Consider the following 22244-nt stretch of genomic DNA (forward strand, 5'->3'; position numbering starts at 1 on the left):
ATTTCGCTGCGTGCTAAAGTTGACATCTTAATATTTGTAAATACAGAAGAGGGCCCTCATGGGGTTTTTGATTATGTGATTACTTGGCCGTTTTTTTTTTAATGATTATTTGATTATTAAGCCAAATATTTCATGATTATTTGATTACCTAGGACTGTATTTTTAGTTTATGATTATTTGATTACTAAAGATAAGCAAATATTTAATGATTATGTGATTATATTGGCAAAAAAATGGTGATTATGTGATTACTAGGACCCCCCCCCCCCCATGAGGGGCCTCACAGAAGCACTAATTACTGTAATGATAATATCCACAGGACCTAACAATCCAACAGCTGCTGAATTTATCCAATCCTATTAAATCGAATATTTTCTTGATTTTCCATCAGCCGGACCGCTTAAATAAATAAAGCCTTTAGTTTTCTCGTTTGAGTTGTTTTATATTTTTCATTTACGGGCCTTTAATTTTATAGCTAACTACGCGGTATGGCCTTTTATTATTGCTGAAGGCCAAACGGTGATCTATAGTTGTTAATTTCTGTCATTTGATCTCTTGTTGAGAGTTGTCTCATTGGCAATCATACCACATCTTCTTTTCTATATACACATGATTTGAAGGCCAGTTATGTATGAATACGTAGATTTCTGCGCGGTAGAAAGAGTCATAATTATGATGGTTATATGTTATATTAAATAAAATCAATTCATAAGATATGTAGATATGATAAATTAATGCTTTATTCGATTCACCGGTCATATTGAAAGCTAATGCCATTTTCAGAATTCTTAAATGTAAATATTGAACAACTATGAGTAAAACTAGTTATGTAAAACAATAAATAACTAACAGAAAAGTGTCAACCTCACGAATTGCAGTGTAAAAATACGTATATCGTCATAATGATAAAAAATTTCTTTTTTTACACAACCGTCATACATCAAATATTTCATGCAATCGACATGTCCCACTTTTTCAAATTCCAATGTTTGCTGTTTTTCTTCGACATCTTTATCGATGATGATTCATGTAATTCGATTTGAATGAATTTTATAATTTCATTTGTTCGTTTTATAGTCTAAATTTACACAAACATTCTACATCCTTCAAAAGAGTACACATCAGGTTAACAAATATAACAGATATAAAACATCATACCCGAATAGAAAGTAATTATAGCAATTAAAATGGTTGATTATCTATATCAATGTATAATCATTATCTGCATGGTAAGTATTGCTTTCTTCGCCCTGTTGGACTGCAAATTTTTCTTCCTAATTGTACTTATTTTCCAGTGGCACTACTCTATATTAAGCAAAGAACAATAAATCAATCTCATACTATAGTCTGTAATACATTTGTAGCCAGTTTTGTCACTAAAAAGCTTATTGTATAATATAAACGTATAACATTGGTATTTACTCTGCCTTTAGTATCGATATATTATATCCTCCTTTTTTCATCTCAAAATCAACTACAATTGAGTTTGCAATAGACATATTTTTCAAACATAGCAATGTTTGGATGTTGTTTTATCAAAACGTTATGAGATACAAAGAAATGTCTTGAAATGCACCGTTAGCTTGACAATGACGAATCGGAGGGCCTTATGGGATCATAAGGACCGGATGAAAGACTGTCAACAACCTGTATTCCTTGAGTAACACCATTATTTACAACACGGTTCATATGTCCATTTTGCATTTGTAAGGAAAATGAGTTTGGACCATTTACAATACGCCCATAATCGTCGTTATATGGTTGTTCATTTAACAAAGGAAGAGAAGGCTGCCGCGGTTGATCTGAAATAAAATTCAAACTTTATTATAGACATTATAATATAATCATCAAATTATCATCCTATTGTTGTTGGTATCATATTATATTTATATAAAAATCGAATACTATTATCATAGTTAAAAGGATCATTATGTCGTATTTGTATTTATGAACAATGTTCGTTTAACTGAAAATACTTATAAACTGCATTTTTTATAAACATCTTGCAGTTTTCTTTTTAGTAGAAATTTAAAAAATCTCAAAACTAATAAGCAACAATCACAAGGTATGTGTAAAATAATAAAGACACTTAATAATTCAAACTGTAATAGTTCTAAAACATTTTTTTCTGAATCAGCGAGGATCAGAAACTCCAGTAAAATTAGCCTTACACCTGAAGAGTTAATATTAGTTTTATTAGACATAACCTACTGAAACCATTTGACACACATAACGAAGAATGTAGCTTATTTAAAATAGATATCATCATGATGCAAGACGTACAGCCACAGAATTTTATTTATAGCTGTCCTGTTTATATGGGTCAATTTCCTTAATGCGCCACGAAATGAGGAACCCAAAAGTTTGGGGTACACACAATTCTCTGTGTAGTGATATTGAACTTGTTTCTATTTTTAACAAATGACTGAGCTTAACCAGTTGCGGATGTTCGAGATATGCTAATTTACGGGTTTACAAGTAATCTCACTTCGTACCCCGAAAATTTAACCACATATGTGGAAATGTCACAGCTTCGAAACATGTTATCATACAACTCAAAGTATACGATATAGACTGGGCTTCAGGAAAAAACGTAACCAAAAAATTTACCGCCTATTGAAAAACAATTAAAGATATTGACCCATATATAACTTAAGTGTGTTTTTATAAGGTGTGATTTGTGTTCTGTATTAATAGTTTTTTTGGGGTTTTTTTTTTGGCAGATGTTTTGGTACTTTTTCTATTGAAAATTGTTCTATAAGAATTTTTTTCAACACAACTTTTCAGTACTTATTCACTCTCTTATATATGTTACATACCATGCACTTGAGCCGCTACCGTTGCAACAAGCCTATGGTGGTTCTGTTCTTCTGTAATAAAACTTTTTTTATTTGTAAAACGATTTATATCTTCACATGTCCATATGGAAAGTAAATGAGAAAGTGTTTTGTTTTCTAAACCTAACGAAAAAACCTTTAATCATATATGTTTCTCTTTTAATATCTAGTTAAAACGCAGTTTATGATATAAATGTATAACCGAATTATTTAAAAATCGACTTCAGATGCGCAAAAAGTACATATATCTCAAACCGTATAATAGCTAAATAATGAAGAGATAATGTAAATACAAAAGTTTGCTCGTCTGACGATTGTTATATTTGAAAAATGTGCAAAAAATGTGCAAAAAATGCTCAATAATGTTATTTTCCGATTGCGAATTTTTCAAAGCGACATTTATAGCAGAGCATTTATATATAAAACTGAGAATTGAAATGGAAACAGCCCGACCAAAGAGCAGAAAACATCCAAAGTCCACCAATGGGTCTTCAACACAGCGAGAAAATCCCGCACCAAGAGGTGAGCTTCAGCTGGCTCATACACATAAATGTGTACTAGTTCAGTGAAAACGGACGTCATACTAAACTCCAAAATATTTCAATTAACTAAAGTTAAAAAAACAACATACAAGACCAACTAAGGCTAGAGTCTTGCGATTTAGGACCACCTCAAAAATGCGTGTAGTATATACATCCAAAGTTCATACGATATTTTAGAGTTTGCTTTTGTATTAATAGTTCTTCGATAGAGGATAATTTATTGCAGACAAGAGAGCTATTACGTGTAAGACCACCACTGATTTCCCCTGTTAGTCTTCGTTAAATGTGCAGAATTTATCTTTGTTGCAAATAAAGAAATAATTGGCATGAGTAAAGTTTTATCCTGTCCAGTTCTATAGAAAAAAAGTCACTAAACATTTCATTGCATACTGTAAATTCAGAAATTATTGCGTGCATTTATTATTGCGATTTTTTCATTTTAGACTTAAATGCAATTTTAATTTTTACGATTTTGCGAAAAATCCTGTTAAATTCATATAAAATATTTCAAAATGCGAGTTTTAATTATTGCGTTTACAACTCAGTCGCATTTTTCGCAATAATAAAAACCTCGCATTAATTTATGAATTTACAGTATAAGATAATGACCATCATTGGAAGTTAACCAATCAAATTTCTCCCCTTATTTTATCTTTGTACAGGGTTTAGTCACCATGTAACCTCAAGATTACAAAAGATTCTATAGAAATCCCAAATAAAAAATAATGGTGTTTTGAAATACCCAAGACATATATTTATGAAACAGAAATGTTTTACTGCAATAAAATGTATGATTTATTACCTACAACTGTCAAATTCAAGGGAATATTTTTTTCAACCTACTTTCGTATAAAACCGGATGTGACATACCATGATTTGTGGTATTTCACCTACATCAAGGGCTTGACATAGTGGAGTTGAAGTTATTTCTCCGAAAATTTAATAAAGTTACATGTTCATACTGTTATACCTGTGAAATATACAGTCACCACAAAAACTAGTTCCGTGATAGTGAACTCCATACTAATTTCCAAATTGTACACAAGAAACTTAAATTAAAATAATACAAGACTAACAAAGGCCGGAGGCTCCTGACTTGGGACAGGCGCAAAAATGTGTGTTTATATAAAGTTGTAGGTCATGTACTGAATTTAACACTTTAAGTGATTAAAATTTCAATTGTAGTAAGATTTTCGATATTACCGTCAGCAACACTGCCTCTTGCACCCCTTTGAGATTCTTCTTCATCAACAAAAGGTATATTTTGTTCTTCCGTGTTTCTTGGTGGTTGGTTTCCAAATATTTCCTCTTCATCAATACGCGCTGTATCATTAGTAGGAATATTTTGTTCTTCTGTGTTTCTTGGTGGTTGGTTTCCAAATGTTTCCTCTTCATCAATACGCGCTGTATTATTAGTAGGAATATTTTGTTCTTCTGTGTTTCTTGATGGTTGCTTTTCAAAGGTTTCTTCTTCGTCAATAGGCACAGCAGTAGCTTTCTTGTTATTTTCTTTAAGTCCACTATTATAACTCATTGTTTCTTCCTTTAATGTATCAATTGCTAAAATAGGATAAGATAGGAGTCAAAATAAGAAAAGTAAGATTTTTTTTTAATTTTTTTCTTTTTGAGAAACAATAATATGAAATAAAAGTTGGCTTACTTTATCATTCGATAGGTATAAAAAGACAGAAGCTGATGAATACTAGTAGTAGCCTAATGCTCTTTATCTTTGGTTATAATCTTTTTATCTAATCTATATCTAAAAAAAAATAGACAGAAGACACCCAGGGGACAATTTAGCTTGATCGTTTATTAAACTCTAGGTCAAGTCATGTGTTAATATAAATAATGTTTCTACATACTGTCTTTGTTCTCTTCATGCTCAATTCCACTTTTCAATAGTTCTGTTTCTCCATTTTCTACTATATATATAAAAGATACCATTTCATAAATGTGGGCAAAAAATTACCTATTGCTGTTCAAATGTTAAAATTGTTAGCATATGACAAGTAAAGACAGAATAAAGAATTCAGATTGCATACCATGTCAATTCCGTTTAGTTATAATGAATGTGGCTATATCAAATTCATTACTAATACTGCCAAATAATTAAAGACTATGTTTAGCCTTACTTGGTTTTTTATAACGAAAACTGCACGTACGATTTTAACTGTTACTAGTGTAAATGATTCTAAACCTTAACGTCTGTAAATCAATTTTAATACTACAAAAAGACACCAAGCCTACCCAGGCAATCTATGAACTTCAACCTAAAGAAATAAAACCATCTCTAGATGGCTCATATTGGTCGTCCGCGTAAAAATGAATTTCTATGTGGATCTTGTTTAAGCAATAATGAAAATATATGAGAAAAAAAATTGAAGTGAGTTCGGTATTTTTGTTATTTTATCTCTTAACTTTTGCAATATCAGATTGAATCACAATCATAACTTGCTAACCCTGCTCCAGTACATAGTATGCTACTTTAAGATTAGTGTAAATTTGAACTGACCGGCAATGTACATGGATATCTCGTTATCAAAATACTAAAAAATAATCATAATGTATGTTGTAGCTTGTTGGATTGTATCTAAGATTTATTTACCATTTTCTTTCTTTCTTTTCTTTGGTCGCTTTTTTCTTCTCCTTTTTATAAGATAAATCATTATAACTATAAGAAGAATAAAAACGCCAAATATCGAACTGAAATGCAAAACGAAGAAATAATTAGGACGACACTTTTGGTATTTTTTTTTTATATACATATATTATATACATATAAAGATAAAACGTTTGGTTAATATAAATTTATTTGTATACAGTTATGTTGATATAGGATTTTAGTGCAACTGTCAAGGGGAATTTTAACGACAAACTCTGACATTACCTGTTAAATATCACCTTATTGGAACAAAATGCTAACTTGATCTTTGACTTGTCAAAGTGTAAACTATATAACAAATATCAGGTCAATATGTTCAAGCATTACACAAAAATGTGGAAAATTGATTATTAGAGAGACCATAACTCTGCACAAAATTTTCAGACCGGAACAAAAACTTGATCTGGAAATTGTGATAATTAAACAATATACCTATTATCAAATCATTGCCTTCAAGCATGAAAACAAATGTGGAAATTGATTTGACACACGGAGAGACAGAAAGACAGAGTGACAGAGTGCAAACCTTAATCCCCTTCATTTTTGTCGGTAGGGGACTTATAAAAAGTAAAATCACAAAAATACTGAAGTATGAGGAAAATTCAAAACATAAAGTCCCTAATCAAATGGGAAAATCAAAAGCTCAAACACATCAAACTGTCATATTCCTGACTTGGTACACTCATTTTCTTTATTAGAAAAATGGAGTATTGAAATTGGTTTTATAGCTAGCTAAACCTCTCACTTTTATCACAGTTATATCAAGTTTCATTATATACGTGAATAAAACAAACAGATATAATAGGAACAAATGTCAAAAATACAGCAGTCAACATTGAGTTATAATCTAAATCATTAAAAAAAAATATACACATATGTAACAAGGAAGCACAAAATTGCATATAGAAAAGGCATATTAGCAAACATTATATAAAGACAAGAATACACAAATTTACCATAATACAATAACACAAAGATGGGATGTATAAGTACAGAGCTACGTCATACATGTATATGTAAAAGATAAAAATAAAAAGGCTTAGACAAAGCACATAGCAAAAATGAAAGACAAGCAACAACAATTTTTCGAAGTAACACCAAAAGTCATATCTATAGACAAAGCACATTAGCAAAAATTAAGACAAGAATACGAGAATATCATATACATTAATGACAGGACGTACACTAACCTCGGGTATATCGATGGGTATTAATGTTGTGATAAAGAAATGTGTGGTGTCTAGTTGTTTGTAAGGCTAAACACTATACACTTGTATAACATAGTAAAACCTGAATGCAATCCAACACGGGCATTTGGGTCATTGTTTGAAAATCACTTTTCTTATGTATGATACAACTGCGGTTTACACCTGCACCTCTGTCTCTTGGTGTTGTTGAATCATTGATTGATATTCGATAAACGTGTAGTATACTGTATATTTATGAAACCAACAAAGAAGTAACTTACCCAACTACTACTCCTAAAGGAAATTCTGAAATAAAATAAAACGGCTTACATCACTTTTGTTATACGTCTAGAAAAAAAAACACCAGCTGGGAACATTTTCTTTATTAAAAAAGATTATGTAAGGTGCATATTAAGTGTTGCTTTGATCGATGGAGTCCATTCATTTAAAAAGTAGACTGAAATTAACAAACATTTTTAATTACTAGTTATTTAAAAAAAAATACAGAAAGAACTCTTACCTCCATCGGTAGTTGAATTCGATATAGTAGAAGTACTCGTCTTTTCTGTCGTAAATACAGGTTTAGTGAGTGGATTAGGAACACATGATCGGTCAGTAAATCTATCACCTTCTTTGACTGTCTTGCCAGCTGGACATCTATAGATAAAACAAATCCGACGTGGTTAAATATTTTCACAAGCATACATATTGTTTTCCTCGACTGAAATGAAAAAGATGACTATAAATAATTTAACAGCTTTCAAGTTATGCGACAATTGATGTTCTCTTATGAGTATAAAACTATGACATAAATCTATTTAGTGTTTCAATTGCACACTCACAGCGACACATCCTCACATCTAAAATGAAAAACACAATCACAATACATAGTAACTTACGTTATATTTGTTTTTCTTTGACAAAGGTAATTACTAGACTCTGATTTGTAAAATCCCTTATTACAATTACCACAATATCCTACAATGAGAAAAAAAACATATGTCGTGAACTTGCGGCATAGTAAGTAAAATAATCGTTCTTTACAACAGTAAAAACACATTGCAACAGTAATGCATACCATTAACTGGTGACTATATACCATTTACCGTGTTACATACAACCTAAGATGAAGCTATATTTTATGAAGGTTTTTTTTAGTTCTCTAGGGCGCTGGACACAGCGCAAATATTGTTGCCGCGATATCAAACAACAGATGCTAGAATCTCGTTGATTGATGAATAAAACATTTGCAGATCTAACATTGTTGGGCTTAATTTGAGACGATGTATTATATATATAAAAACCTTTATTAAGTGGTTTTTTATAAACTTTTTTAAGTATCTCATATCCCAGAAGAATTTGTAGAGAATTCATGGCTGGTCTCTGTTATTGTCCAGATATTAGATTTAGGAATAATCGCTTGACCTAGGGAAGAAAAACTACACCGTCACATACTCCATTTACAATGTCTATACAGTGTTAAGACAAGTTATCTTTTTTTTTAATCTATTTTCAACGTGATTATTATTTTTTTATGACGAAATAAATGACTCCAGAAGCTTCTGAATCTGCTGGAAAAAAACTATTGTTACATTATGCATTATCGTAAAATAATTATCTATTCGACAAGGATTAATTACCTGATTCATGTAGCTCCTCGCCAGGCTTGTTACATTCGACTAAAGTTAAAACACATATATTTTCATCGCCTCCACTTTGTTTTATATATCCTTTAGTTCGATCGCATACACAAATGCCTTTTTCATTTCGTATTTGTTCTAAAAATGAAATTTGGAACTAATAAATATATATATTTGGTATATATATTGTCTATACAAAAGTAGTAACTGTAGTGAAATTTAAGAAATAAACAATCGTGATAATGGTTATGGTAAATAAATAAATAAATTTAAAAAAAAAAAGTGACGGAAGCTACCAAAGGATTATTTAAACTTATTAGTCGAAGACAAATTGAAAACGCCATGTACACTATTGGTACCTTATAAATTAAATGATTTAGACGCGCTTTTCTTATTTTACCTGAACAAGGAACGTTCCGGGAATTGTCAATGACTGCATCATTTGTCGATGGTGTTGCAAATGAGCATGATGAACATCATGCTCATTGCTTTGTATTTTATTTATCCTTAATTGTTGGCATCGATATCATCTCATGAGATTGATTCAAGAAATAAACTGATAACATACATCAATATCTTTCAGTTCAAAAGATTTGTTTAACCAATTATAAATATTCTTCTGATTAGGAACTGCTAAAGGAGAAGGTTCATTAAGACCCCTTTTTCAACAGCCCCCGAAACAAACTTATTAAAAGTAAACTAGTTACTTTTTTGGAAAGTAGAATACTGGTACTACCTAAAAATGGGCTGTTTTCGACAATATAATGCACATATATCGGGTACTAGCATCATTAAGTCAAGATAAATTTCTAATCACTTCATAATTTAAGCATTTGAGTTAGATTTTAGACGGTTTCTAATGAAAGTGACCGCATTTGTGTTAATTCTTAATATTTAAATGTAAGTTGTATTTGATGATTTTACATAGAATTGGAGTGAACACGGATGTGGCCACTTTCCTTTTTGACAAAAACACAACTAAAGAGTGACATATTATGGTATATTTGATAGATTTTTCATATTCAAGCTTGAATTTTGGTACTTTCATGATTAAATCAGTTCCATTCTTTCATGTAAACTAATTACTAAGACTGAAGTAGTCACTTTAGGTAGTGCATAACACTACAGGGAGATAACTCTGTTAAAACAGCCGACCGTCTTAATTACGTTCTATTGCTAAGGAAATATAAAGCTTTTCAATGATTATAATAGGTGTTTGTCAAACTGCTATATAACACAGAAGTTTTTTTTTCTGTTAAAGTGGTTGGTTGAAATTTTACGAAATGTTTTAATTTATGTCAAAGTGTCAAAGTAAATATTTTGTCAAAATATTATTCAAAATTAAACGACCCAAATTAATATAAGTTAAATTGTTTGGTATAGCCTTAAGTGTTTAAAAAGTTTCCAAAGTCCTTCATCAGATGAACCTAAAATTTTAGGTAAAAATCGACACTTACCGGACTTTCCTTTTATAAACCTTAAAATCTTTAAAAATTCGAAAATTTAACAATAGATAAATATTTATTCCAAATCTTTACCTTTTTTTTTAATTTTTAATTCAAAAAGGATTCGGGATGGCTTATTGTAACTAAAATTGCATAATTACACAGCATTGCTATTACAATTCTCACCTTGTAGGCATGTGGGCCGGTCTACACATTGTGATCGTTCAAACCACTCTGTTTCGTATGTATCTGCAATGTATTGTCCTTCTGGACATGGAACACAAACATCTGTGCTGTTCTGTGTGTTACAGGGTTTAAAGTCCTCAGCTTTGAAACAAAAATGGATAGCAGTAACTGTCCATTCGGTTTTTTTTTTAATTTCAAGGGATAGTAAACTAACTCAATATTCGATACTGAAACCCAGAACAACATTATTCATGTGATTATATAATTTGCCCTTATTTATCTTACTCTTTTTTATGTGACTATTTTTTTGTCTACATATTTGTGCTCTGGCTGCATTTAAAAATGAGAATGTTGGACAATATAATGCATGATCTGTTAGATTGCTCTGCTAGATAAACATGATAGATCAATAATTTGTTGCCTAAAAAAAGTAAAATTACAAACAAAATGAACTCCGAGGAAAATTCAAACCGTAAAGTTTCTAATCAAATGGCAAAATTAAAAGCTCAAACACATCAAACGAATTGATATCAACTGTCATATTTCAGATTTGAATCAGGCATTTTGTTAATTCGAAAATGGTGGATTGAACCTGCTTTTATAGCGTTAAAACTCACACTTGTATTCTAGTCGTATCAAATTCATTATATTGAAAACGATGCATGAACAAAACAAACAGACATGTTTATGGGTAAAAAAGTCAAAAGTAGGGGTACAGCAGTCATCATTGTGTTACAATCTTAATCACAAAAAAAACAAACAAACAAAGACGCACAAATCAGCATATATCAAATTAAACAACCCCATTGATTGCTTTCGTATTTTGTATATTATTTTTGTATGTTTAACCCCCCATTATGGATTTAAAAATTCCAAGTACTGGGACTTAATGGTTAAATTAACATTAACTCTGACATAGAATTGATCGTTTGACATCAGAATGTAAACGTCACATGGGTAGAGATGTAAAATAATTTTGTCGTTCAAAATATGAAAATATAGTCTATATTTCTTTTAGGTATATCCTCTGCCGAATGTAGATTAGAAGTTTACCTTGTCCCTCTTGCTGCTTGTCTATATACTTATTGTGTATTTTTCTAAATAAGAGCCACGTCATTATGTATCAAAGAAACACAAAAAAAGCATATAGACATAGCATAAGCAAATATGAAAGACAAGAATACAAAAAAATGCAGCTATGTTCTGCAATGCAGGAATGACAATACTCTACATATATAAATTATAATTCTAGAAAAGTGCTTGTGGTTCTAAAGACCGTCTCAACCTTGTTGCGAGTGTGTGCTCCATACAAAATGCTTAATTGAAAACACCGATTAATGTACCCTTTATTTACACAAGGGTGTCGTACTTCGGTGTGTCAAACCGATGTTCATATCCTTTTTTCTCGTTATATAAAAGCTTATAATTATTTTTTGTTCGATCACAATTATATTTTATATTGTGTTGACCATCAAGAACACGAAATAAGGGATAAAATAAGAGAAAACGAACTTAATTGTTGATTGTATATACTAAGTATTGGATTATGTTAAAAACTTTGATCTATAGTTAAGATCATGTTGTCAGGGTTAAATTACATGCATGTTGTCTTGTGTATTTATCAGGCTCAAACTTATTTTGTCTACTGATAACGAAGCACCACTAGTTGACAGTTACATCATTTTGAATTATGTTACAGTATAAATCTTATCTTTGATACTATGGTTTTATCCTTTGTTCCACAGTACGATCTTAAGTTAATATGATACTGATCATATGTCCGAATTAAGACAGATGACATGCTATATATAATACAAAGTTGAAGAGTATAGAAATCAAAAAATCAAAAGCAGTGCAAAATATTGCGTAAGCCATATGTTCGAGCAGATTAAAAGCCCCGAATAGTTCAATATTTAATTCTTATTACACATAAGATAAATTGAAATCCATTTTACAAATTGTATACCTACAGCACTATGGAATGACTAATTTATCTTGTTGTTTAGGAGACGAAGTTACATCGCATCTGAAATAAGTAATGTACCTTTACATTGAACCGTCCAACAGCAAACGTCTCCTCGCTGCTTCTGTCCACTTAAGCAGTGATGGTTTGACATCAGATTATACAGAGTTTTTGTAAAGCTGAAAACATAAATAAAATGTTAATGGTATATACTCTTGCGATCTTTAAATAAATGTGTTCTATATATACATTTTATAATTAACCAAAGGTAGGTAAGGGTTTTGTGCATTGTTGAAAGCCATACTGTGGCCCAAAGTTGTTTATTGCTGTAACCTGAGTCTAATGAGAAGAGTTATGATATGGGACGTATTACTGGAAACCTCATTGATGAACTTATCCAAAAACCCCTGTCTAAAGATGGACTGGTCTTTAATAAGCGAACCGATTAAATCCCGCCTAGTCAAGTGAAATAAATCAAGTAATAGTAACATTAGTTTTCCGATATTCAATTCTCATCAATCTATTAAGGACAAACAATTTTTTGTAAGAAAGAAAACACTCAAATATATGATATACAAATATACAATCAACGTTTATATGAGTTAAAAAAAATGAGGAAGATACAAAGAAAAGTCATGTTAAAATATTGAGAAAGGTAGATATGAAAAGATCGATAACGATAAAAGATTTTGTGGTCTGTGTCAAAATATGCAGGTTGAAGACGAGTTGCATTTTTTAATATGCATGGCATATGAAAAGGACGGGATTTATTCTCAAAGAAGCAAACATTCAATGTAAACACTTCCCTTTTATTTAAAGTATGAGCAATTTGTTTGGTTGATGTCAGTTGAGTCTGAAAATATTAATATGTCAGTGTCAAGTTTTATAAGTACTTATTTTGAAATAAGAGACATCCCAAAAACTACATATACATGTACATATAGAGTGATGTAGTTAAATTTTATGTATTAGAGAGACAAATTATTCTAGTACGGAGTATAGTTATTTTATCATCAGGTCGAAAAATTGATGTTCTTAAACCCTGCTGATTGCCGTTGACAATTGCCAAACAACATGATCATATGATGTCTTAAATTGGATCTTTATATTAATTTAATACCAAACAGAAAACAATAAAATTGTTGCGCAGATTGTATTCCACAAACATGAGGTACTAAAATTAGTACACCATATCCGGATTTTAAAAATAAGTGTCACTTCAATGATGTTAGGGATCGAAATGGTATTTAGAAGGCCATATAATTTACCTCAATTTAAGACAGACTCTCTTAAAGAGTCGAAATAGGATGAACGGGTTAAATAAACCGGAGGGAAAATATAATACAAGCCCAAACGAAAAAGTCTAAATTGAAAACAACGTTCAAATCTATGATTGCGATGGATAAAAACTGCAATTTTTATTATATATATAAAAAATATATATATATATATGTGTTTATGTTAGGAAAAGGTGCCCTTTAATCGGATTCAATATATATACTCTTATGTTAATCGGATTCAATATATATACTCTTATTTAAATATTGCTCATTTTCTACATTTATGAGAACCTTCCAATAATACCTACTTATGGCTTTTAAGACTTCTGTTTAATATTGCCCAGCTTGTGTTTTTCTAAATGTTTGCATTAGGACTTAAATTGACCTAACAAGAGTTTTTTATGATACGTACCAAGATAGATGCCACCTGTATATTTGAAATTAATTACCTTTCCCGGGTTTTATGTGGCTTAGTTTAATTGCTTTCCTTGTTTTCCTTGTTATGATCGAGAGATGCATGTTGTTTTGTATCTGTCGTAATTTCAATATATAAACTTCATTTCATCATGACTGCTTTGGTATTTTATACATACATTCAGAAAATCAAACGAATTTGAACGTTTCTGGGGTAGGTAAATCTAGAAAAAAAAACATTTTTTGGGAAAACGATTTACAAAGTGGTATTTTCATTTTTCATGTATGTACCATTTCTTTTCTAATTGTAATGCTCATTGCATGCCTATCAATCAAATTACAAATATAGACAGTACAATATCATTATGATTATTAATACATATAATAAACAAATATTGTTCGGTAATAAAACGGAGAAAGTCAGCTCATACAGTTTACAATTAGAATAATTCCTGGTCTACTTCTATTATTCATAAGCATAGTGTTGAATAACATTTTAGTTTTGAAGATAGAATATTTGTTTTAAGATCTTTTACCCTTTTTGTTTCAAAATTAAATACTGATAATCACTGAATTCCGATAGATTGTTTAAAATATATTTATTCCAAAAATGAATCAAGGAACTTTCCAAAAATGTTTTATACAAAATTAAAGACGACAACACTTTTTATCAAAGAATTGTTTAGCATGACGTAGTTGTACATGTAGCAAACTGCATGTAATTATTTGACATAATCCAGAATAATATATAATCTTTTTTTTCCAGCACAGGGTGAACTATTGTTTGATGTTCATTGACATATAGTGTCAATATCGTTTAAGTAGACTTAACAAGGCGATGATAATCCACATACATGGGGTAGAATATAAAAAGAATAGAGGGAATTTTCCTTGTTCCGATAAAGTGCAAAACATGTACAATGTTTTATAACACCAGAATAAATTTAATAAAAAGAAGATTTGGATGATAGTCAATTAGACAACTCTTCACACGAGATAAAATGACACAGCATTTAACAACTATAGGTCACCTTTTAGCTTATTTTGCTCTCAATCTTTGTGTATATCATTTAAGTATATACCTATCCTTCCCCAATTTTCACAGCCGTAAAGTAAAATTGGCTCTATAGTATGAAAACTTATATGTTAAATGGTTAGGACACATAACACTGATGACTTAATACTCTAATAAAATTTAGAACTATGTTCGAGTTCTTGTATGTTCTTTTTAAGCTTCATTAAACTTGCTATTGTTACATATGTTAAGCCTAAAATATATATATAACATTCTAAATTCTATATTATTCTCTCCTATACAAACATATTCTGTAAACACACGGCCTTTATTATTACAAATAATAAATGTTCCTTTGGTATACTATTTTTATATACAAGCTGACATATACATGTAGCTAACTCTGCTATAAATAGAATATACGTCATAGCATAGAAATTTGGGTAACAATAACACTGACTGAACAAATGATTTTAACCTTCACATAGAAGTAAGCACTAATCGATACATGGAGATTAATGTGGTCAGAATACATCAAGTCGACTACACACAAATAAATTATCATAAAACAATGTTGAGGGCGGCAAAATTAACATTTCGTCTTTGATTTTCTCAGGTCAGTTTCGAATAAGACGATGTGTATCGCTTTGAAATAATTAGTTAACATATATACCCGTATCAATAAGTCACCGATTTTATAACCTCATTTATACGTACTTGAAGATTACACAAATTCATCAATATATTAATTATGTTGACATGCTTCTCACCTAAACAGGTTGAATAGTGTATAATAAGCTTCTAAAAAAAGATTGTGAATTTTCACATAAACACTTCCTGTTTGGTTATTTTTAGACCGCCTATTTCCACAAAATATGTCTTCAAAATGTTCAATGACTAATTTTATTTTTTTACAATATTTTTACAATATTTTTTAATATTTCATTAGCTGAATTACAATTACTACCTTCAAACTTTCTATATCAAGTTTTTCAGGCATGTCAGAAATATGTTTATGTTAATTCATGACAAATGTTTAAGATAAAAATAGATCTGCAATTTTTAGTTTTTTGCAATTCTCGAATAAGAATCAGACTCGGACTTCTCTTGAACTGAATTTAAACGTGCGTATTGTTATACGTTTACTTTTCTGTATTGGCTAGAGGTATAGGGGGAGGGTTGAGATCTCATTAACATGTTTAACCAAGCTGCATTTTTGCGCCTGTCCCCAGTGAGGAGCCTCTGGCCTTTGTTAGTCTTGAACTATTTTTAATTTTAGTTTCTTGTGTACAATTTGGAGTTTGGTATGGTGTTCATTATCACTGAACTAGTAAATATATTTGTTTAGGTTTACTTTTTAAAAATAACTATTAACACCACTGGGTCGATGCCACTGCTGGTGGACGTTTCGTCCCCGAGTGTATCACCAGCCCAGTAGTCAACACTTTGGTGTTGGCATGAAAATCAAAAATGTGGTCATTTTCATAAATTTTCTGTTTACAAAACTTTGAACTTTTTGAAAAACTAAGGATTGTCTTATCCCAGGCATAGATTGCCTTAGCCGTATTTGGCAAATCTTTTTGGAATTTTGAATCCTCATTGCTCTTCAACTTTGTACTTGTTTGGCTTTATAAATATTTTGATATGAGCGTCACTGATGAGTCTTATGTAGACAAAACGCGCGTCTGGCGTATTAAATTATAATCCTGGTACCTTTGATAACTATATTTACACCACTTGGTCGATGTCACTGATGGTGGACGTTTCGTCCCCGAGTTGAAAAACTAAGGATTTTCTTATCCCAGGCATAGATTACGTTAGCCGTTTTTGGCAAATGTTTTGGAATTTTGAATCCTCATTGCTCTTTAACTTTGTACTTGTTTGGCTTTAAAAATATTTTGATATGAGCGTCACTGATGAGTCTTATGTAGACGAAACGCGCGTCTGGCGTATTAAATTATAATCCTGGTACCTTTAATTTGATAACTGTTTACGTATACACCACTGGGTTGATGCCACTCCTGGTGGACGTTTCGTCCTCGAGGGTATCACCAGCCCAGTAGTCAACACTGCGATGTTGGCATGAAATTTTAATCAATAATGTGGTCATTTTCATAAATTTTCTGTTAAGAAAGCTTTGAACTTTTTGAAAAACTAAGGATTTTCTTATCCCAGGCATAGATTACCTTAGCCGTATTTGGCAACACTTTTTGGAATTTTAAACCCTCAATGCTCTTCAACTTTTTACTTGTTTGACTTTATAAATATGTTGATATGAGCGTCACTGATGAGTCTTATGGTGACGAAACGCGCGTTTGGCGTATTAAATTATAATCCTGGTACCTTTGATAACTATATTTACACCACCGGGTCGATGCCACTGCTGGTGGACGTTTCGTCCCCGAGTGTATCACCAGCCCAGTAGTCAACACTTTGGTGTTGGCATGAAAATCAAAAATGTGGTCATTTTCATAAATTTTCTGTTTACAAAACTTTGAACTTTTTAAAAAACTAAGGATTGTCTTATCCCAGGCATAGATTACCTTAGCCGTATTTTGCAAAACGTTTTGGAATTTTGAATCCTCAATGCTCTTCAACTTTGTACTTGTTTGGCTTTATACCATAAAAGGAGTAAAAAAGCTATCTTTTTGTTTTTATCTTAACTTTGACAATTTATATAATAATACAAAATCTTATAATCATATCTTTTTTTGATTTAAAGTTTTGATACGATTATTAAATTTAGCAAAATTTCTGTAAAATGCTGAGCAGGGGAACATGCAGTGTAAAATAACCAAACTCTGCATTTTTTTACTTTTCATGCAAGTGAATGATTCTACCTCTTTGAATCCGTATACGTATTCATGTGAACTTAAATTTAACCCCCTAGCTAGAGATAGATTACACAGGATTGATGCGTGTTCTATTAATAAAAAAATAAAATGTCAATATTGAAAGTGACACAACGGTAAATCATTTGATTGACTGATTCGATCCACAAAATAATTCTTATACCGGTAAAATCGAAAATGAACTTATTTTTAACCTTAAACATGAAATCAAATAGACATAGAAAAATCCATTTGCGCGAGGACCATGAATATTTATATTTTTGTTTATTTTTGTTTATGTTTGTATCGTGTTATGTGACCGTCGGTAGTTTTCGGGGTCATCTCGATAGTAATTAGATTGCGTATAGTCTAAAATACACGAGGAAATCTTATGTATATTATCTAGTATATGCACTGTTTACTGTCCGTATAAGACTTATTATAAGGTGGATATGTGTTTAATAATGTTATATATCAAATATGAGAATTTGAGTCAAATCGGTGAATATCATTTTGATAGCTAGTGCCCGTTTAATAATATAAAGTGTAATTGTGTTGTCTAAAGAATGTATTCAACAACGATAGTTAATAATATTCATTGATTGTGAAGAATATGTAATTTCCAACTTGTAGTTTGTTTTCAAAAGCTTCCTAAATATAACAAATATCATTGTATATTGTCTTAAAATTTCATTAGAAAATAGATTTTCAAAATATACAATTTAGTAAAATCAACATAACTATGTGCTACATGTTATTGTTATGTTATTGGTTATACCCTTTTTGAGATTTGATTAATTGGTCATAAATTCATTTTTTTAACACTGTTCATTTTATGACTATTTTTTTATATACTTATTATAATAGTTAATTTTTTTAATTTCGATATATCACTTTCTTTCAAAAAAAAAAGAGTACAGTGACCTATAGTTGTTAATTTCTGTGTCATTTGGTCTCTTGTTGAGTGTTGTCTCATTGGCAATCATACCCCATCTTCTTTTTTACATTTATGTTTTTTAATCTGTTTATGTTAATGTTTTCCTTCAAATTATATCCTAAAATTTAGAGTGAATCTGTCCTGCTATTCATTTTACAGACCGCTTTTCCCCACAGTCTGAGAATTGTCTGACTTCTGGCAGCCTTTGTAGGGACTTGGGCCTTGGGATGTCATAGGGCACCACATCCAGAAAACATTTAAATTGCTGATCTAGATTTGGAGCGACCTATTTCTATTACTAAATTGTAAAAGTTAATTTCAAAGTATTTAAACCTTGTACCATTCTATTCCTTTTGTCAGAATATGTTATTGTATTCATGTACTAATATCTCAAATCTTAAACGAAAGCTCGATTTTGAAAAGCTTAATTTAACTTTGAAAAAGTTCCCAAATGATTGGGAACATATCATTTCGTTCGATGAACATATACTTGTCAACTTGTTTTATGCAAATAACATATTTATATATGTGTGGAGAAAAATGACTAAGCAAATCGAATGGTATATGATTAATATACTTTCAAATGAATCTTTAACGATTTACAGATAAAAATGTGCTACCCAAAGTCTTGGTCTGTAAAGACCATAATTTCTTATACAGTGCACTGGAATGTCCCATGACCTATGTTAATTCCACAAAATACCCTCAGATGATGTCAAATAATTCTTTGGCCAACTATTATGTATTGCATAGAATACAATATAATTTAAATTGCTCCACAGTAGCATGTAAACAAAACTCAGGGAGCACCTATTGGCATAGCCACTTGATACTTAATTCAAAATAAAACTTTTATTTATAAATACTAAAGAATATAGCTTTAATTATTGTTTATTGTTTATGATATTTCATTATTTATACTTGTTTAATTAGTTTCTATCAATGTCGTCCTCTTTTTAATCAATAATAAACATAGAATTAGCTATTCTGTTTTTAATTGCCAAAACTGAATAACTACTATAATGATGTCATAAGGAAGGAATGATTGGTCTTGTGTATTGGCATTAAAAAGGCTCATATCACCAACACTTTCGTTTCTCAGATGCAATAAGCTATAGACATGATAGAAGAGTGGCGACAGATCCCAGAGGGATATTCAAACTCATAGATCGAAAATAGGTTTACTTTTGGTGTATATAATGATTTAACGGTACATGTGTTTTCTAAACTTGTTTGCTTTTCGTTTATTGTTTTCAACAAATCACGCTCTCTGTGTTTTTTCTGGTTTGAATTTCTTTATTGATGCACGTTTACATACTTTGTTATCTAATAGTACCTGATTGGATCTTAACCTTATCCAGTCAGCGAGGCATGAAATCTAGGTCAGAGTGTCTATATCCTTATTGAATGACCCATTGGTGGCTTTCGGCTGTTGTCTGCTCTGTGGTCGGGTTGTTGTCTCTTTGACACATTCTCCATTTCCATTCTCAATTTGGATCTTTCCTCAGATACATCTGTAGAATAACCCAGAACAATGTGGAAAAACAGACAAAGATAGTACCTGGGATATGAGCTCGGACCTAAACTTTAACGGAAGTTATTAAACATTGAAATTTAGGTCACGTTGGTCTAATTGATGTTGCATGATTGCATTCTCCCTCAGATACAACTATTGTAAGATTACATGGTCCTATCTCTAGATATGAACTTGTACCTAGCCTTAATCAAAGTGAATTAAGTATGAAATGTATGTCACAGTTCTAATTATTCTTGTTGTGATTCTTGTTAGGTTAAATTAAATATAACAACAAGACCGAACTCAAAGAAATTTAATACGGAATGTACCTAATTAACTGGCAAAAAAAAAAACGGAAAACGCTCGTACACATCAAGCCATTGTAAAACAACTTGACTTGGTACGGATATTTCACTTTGCAGGAATGGCCGTTTAAACCGGTTGTACAGCTTACCACGATTGTATAATAGTTGCATATAATAAGATTATATTGACAATCATATGTGCGCACAAATAAACCAGACATAATAGATAAAAGTGTCAAAAATCGCGATAGGGCAGTCAAAAATTTGTATTAATCGAAATACTATTAAACAAACAATTATGTCAACATAGCAAAACAAAATGGCACTTAACACTCTATAAACAAATCACATAATCTAATTAGTTATCAAAGGTACCAGGATTATAATATAGTACGCAGACGCGCGTTTCGTCTACATAAGACTCATCAGTGACCCTCATATCAAAATATTTATAAGTCCAAACAAGTACAAAGTTGAAGAGCATTAAGGATCCAAAATTCCAAAACGTTGTGCCAAATACGGCTAAGGTAATCTATGCCTGGTAAACTAAAATTAAAGACAAGAATTACAAAATGACCATAACACAATATCACAATGGCGGGATGTATAAATACCGAGCCACGTCATAAAGTGATCACAACAAAAAAATACCTAAACAAGCAAAAGAAATAAATATTCAAAGTGAGATAAAAAGAACACTGTTAGACGTGATTGAAATGATACACAAGGTCAGTACCTAGAATATATACTTCTAGACCAGCATATATTATTTTTGTAGTTGATACGGTATATTTATCTACAAGGTATCTTCCAAAGATTTTAGAGAGAAAGGACGAAACGCTCTTTGATAAAGCCTTGGTTCACTGACTTTCTGCTCAGACACTGGAGACGTATTAAAAAGTCTGAGAAGAAGCTGCAATCTCTTAAATACCGAATGAGTTGGGAAATGTATATCCCATATGCAGGTGAAGTTGGAATAGTGCTGCTAAGTTGGAAATGTATTGTTTCAAAATTAAAATCGTCTCGTTTGTCATTGATTCTGATATTGAAATTAACGCTTTTGTCAAATTGAGGAAGAAATCTTAAAATGAGACTGAGGGAATTTTCTTTAATTTATAGTTCTGTAAATAAACTCATCATAGATACCAGGATTTAATTTTGTATTAACGCCAGACGCGCGTTTCGTCTACAAAGGACTCATCCGTGACGCTCGAATCTAAAAAAGTTAAAAAGGCCAAATACAGTACGAAGTTAAAGAGCATTGATGACCAACATTCCTAACGGTTTCGCCAAATACAGCTAAGGTAATATATTCCTGAGGTAGGAAAGCCTTAGTATTTCAATTTTTTTTTTTTTTTTAGCAGTCAATTTATAAATGTTACCATATCAATGATAATAGGATATATTAATGGAACCCAATCAGAAAAGTTTAGAATGTGGATGGAAAGAAGACCATCAATATATCTGAATGTGAAATTGAATTA

The 22244-nt window shown here is 31.0% G+C and overlaps 1 protein-coding gene across 1 annotated transcript; it reads right to left on the bottom strand.

The window, feature by feature from the left end:
* Nucleotides 1–670: 670 nt before the first annotated feature.
* Nucleotides 671–15981, bottom strand: LOC139500571 (uncharacterized). The gene is made up of 12 exons (XM_071289321.1): nt 15942–15981; nt 12544–12641; nt 10500–10640; nt 8869–9006; nt 8128–8206; nt 7749–7885; nt 7510–7534; nt 5985–6082; nt 5242–5301; nt 4583–4939; nt 2820–2870; nt 671–1802 (listed from the first exon to the last, which is right to left on the bottom strand). The coding sequence occupies exons 2-12, from the start codon at nt 12614–12616 to the stop codon at nt 1579–1581; spliced, it is 1383 nt and encodes a 460-aa protein (XP_071145422.1). The 5' UTR covers nt 12617–12641; nt 15942–15981; the 3' UTR covers nt 671–1578.
* Nucleotides 15982–22244: the final 6263 nt, after the last annotated feature.

Source organism: Mytilus edulis, chromosome 13, assembly GCF_963676685.1.
Source record: "Mytilus edulis chromosome 13, xbMytEdul2.2, whole genome shotgun sequence".
NCBI classification, from domain to species: domain Eukaryota; kingdom Metazoa; phylum Mollusca; class Bivalvia; order Mytilida; family Mytilidae; genus Mytilus; species Mytilus edulis.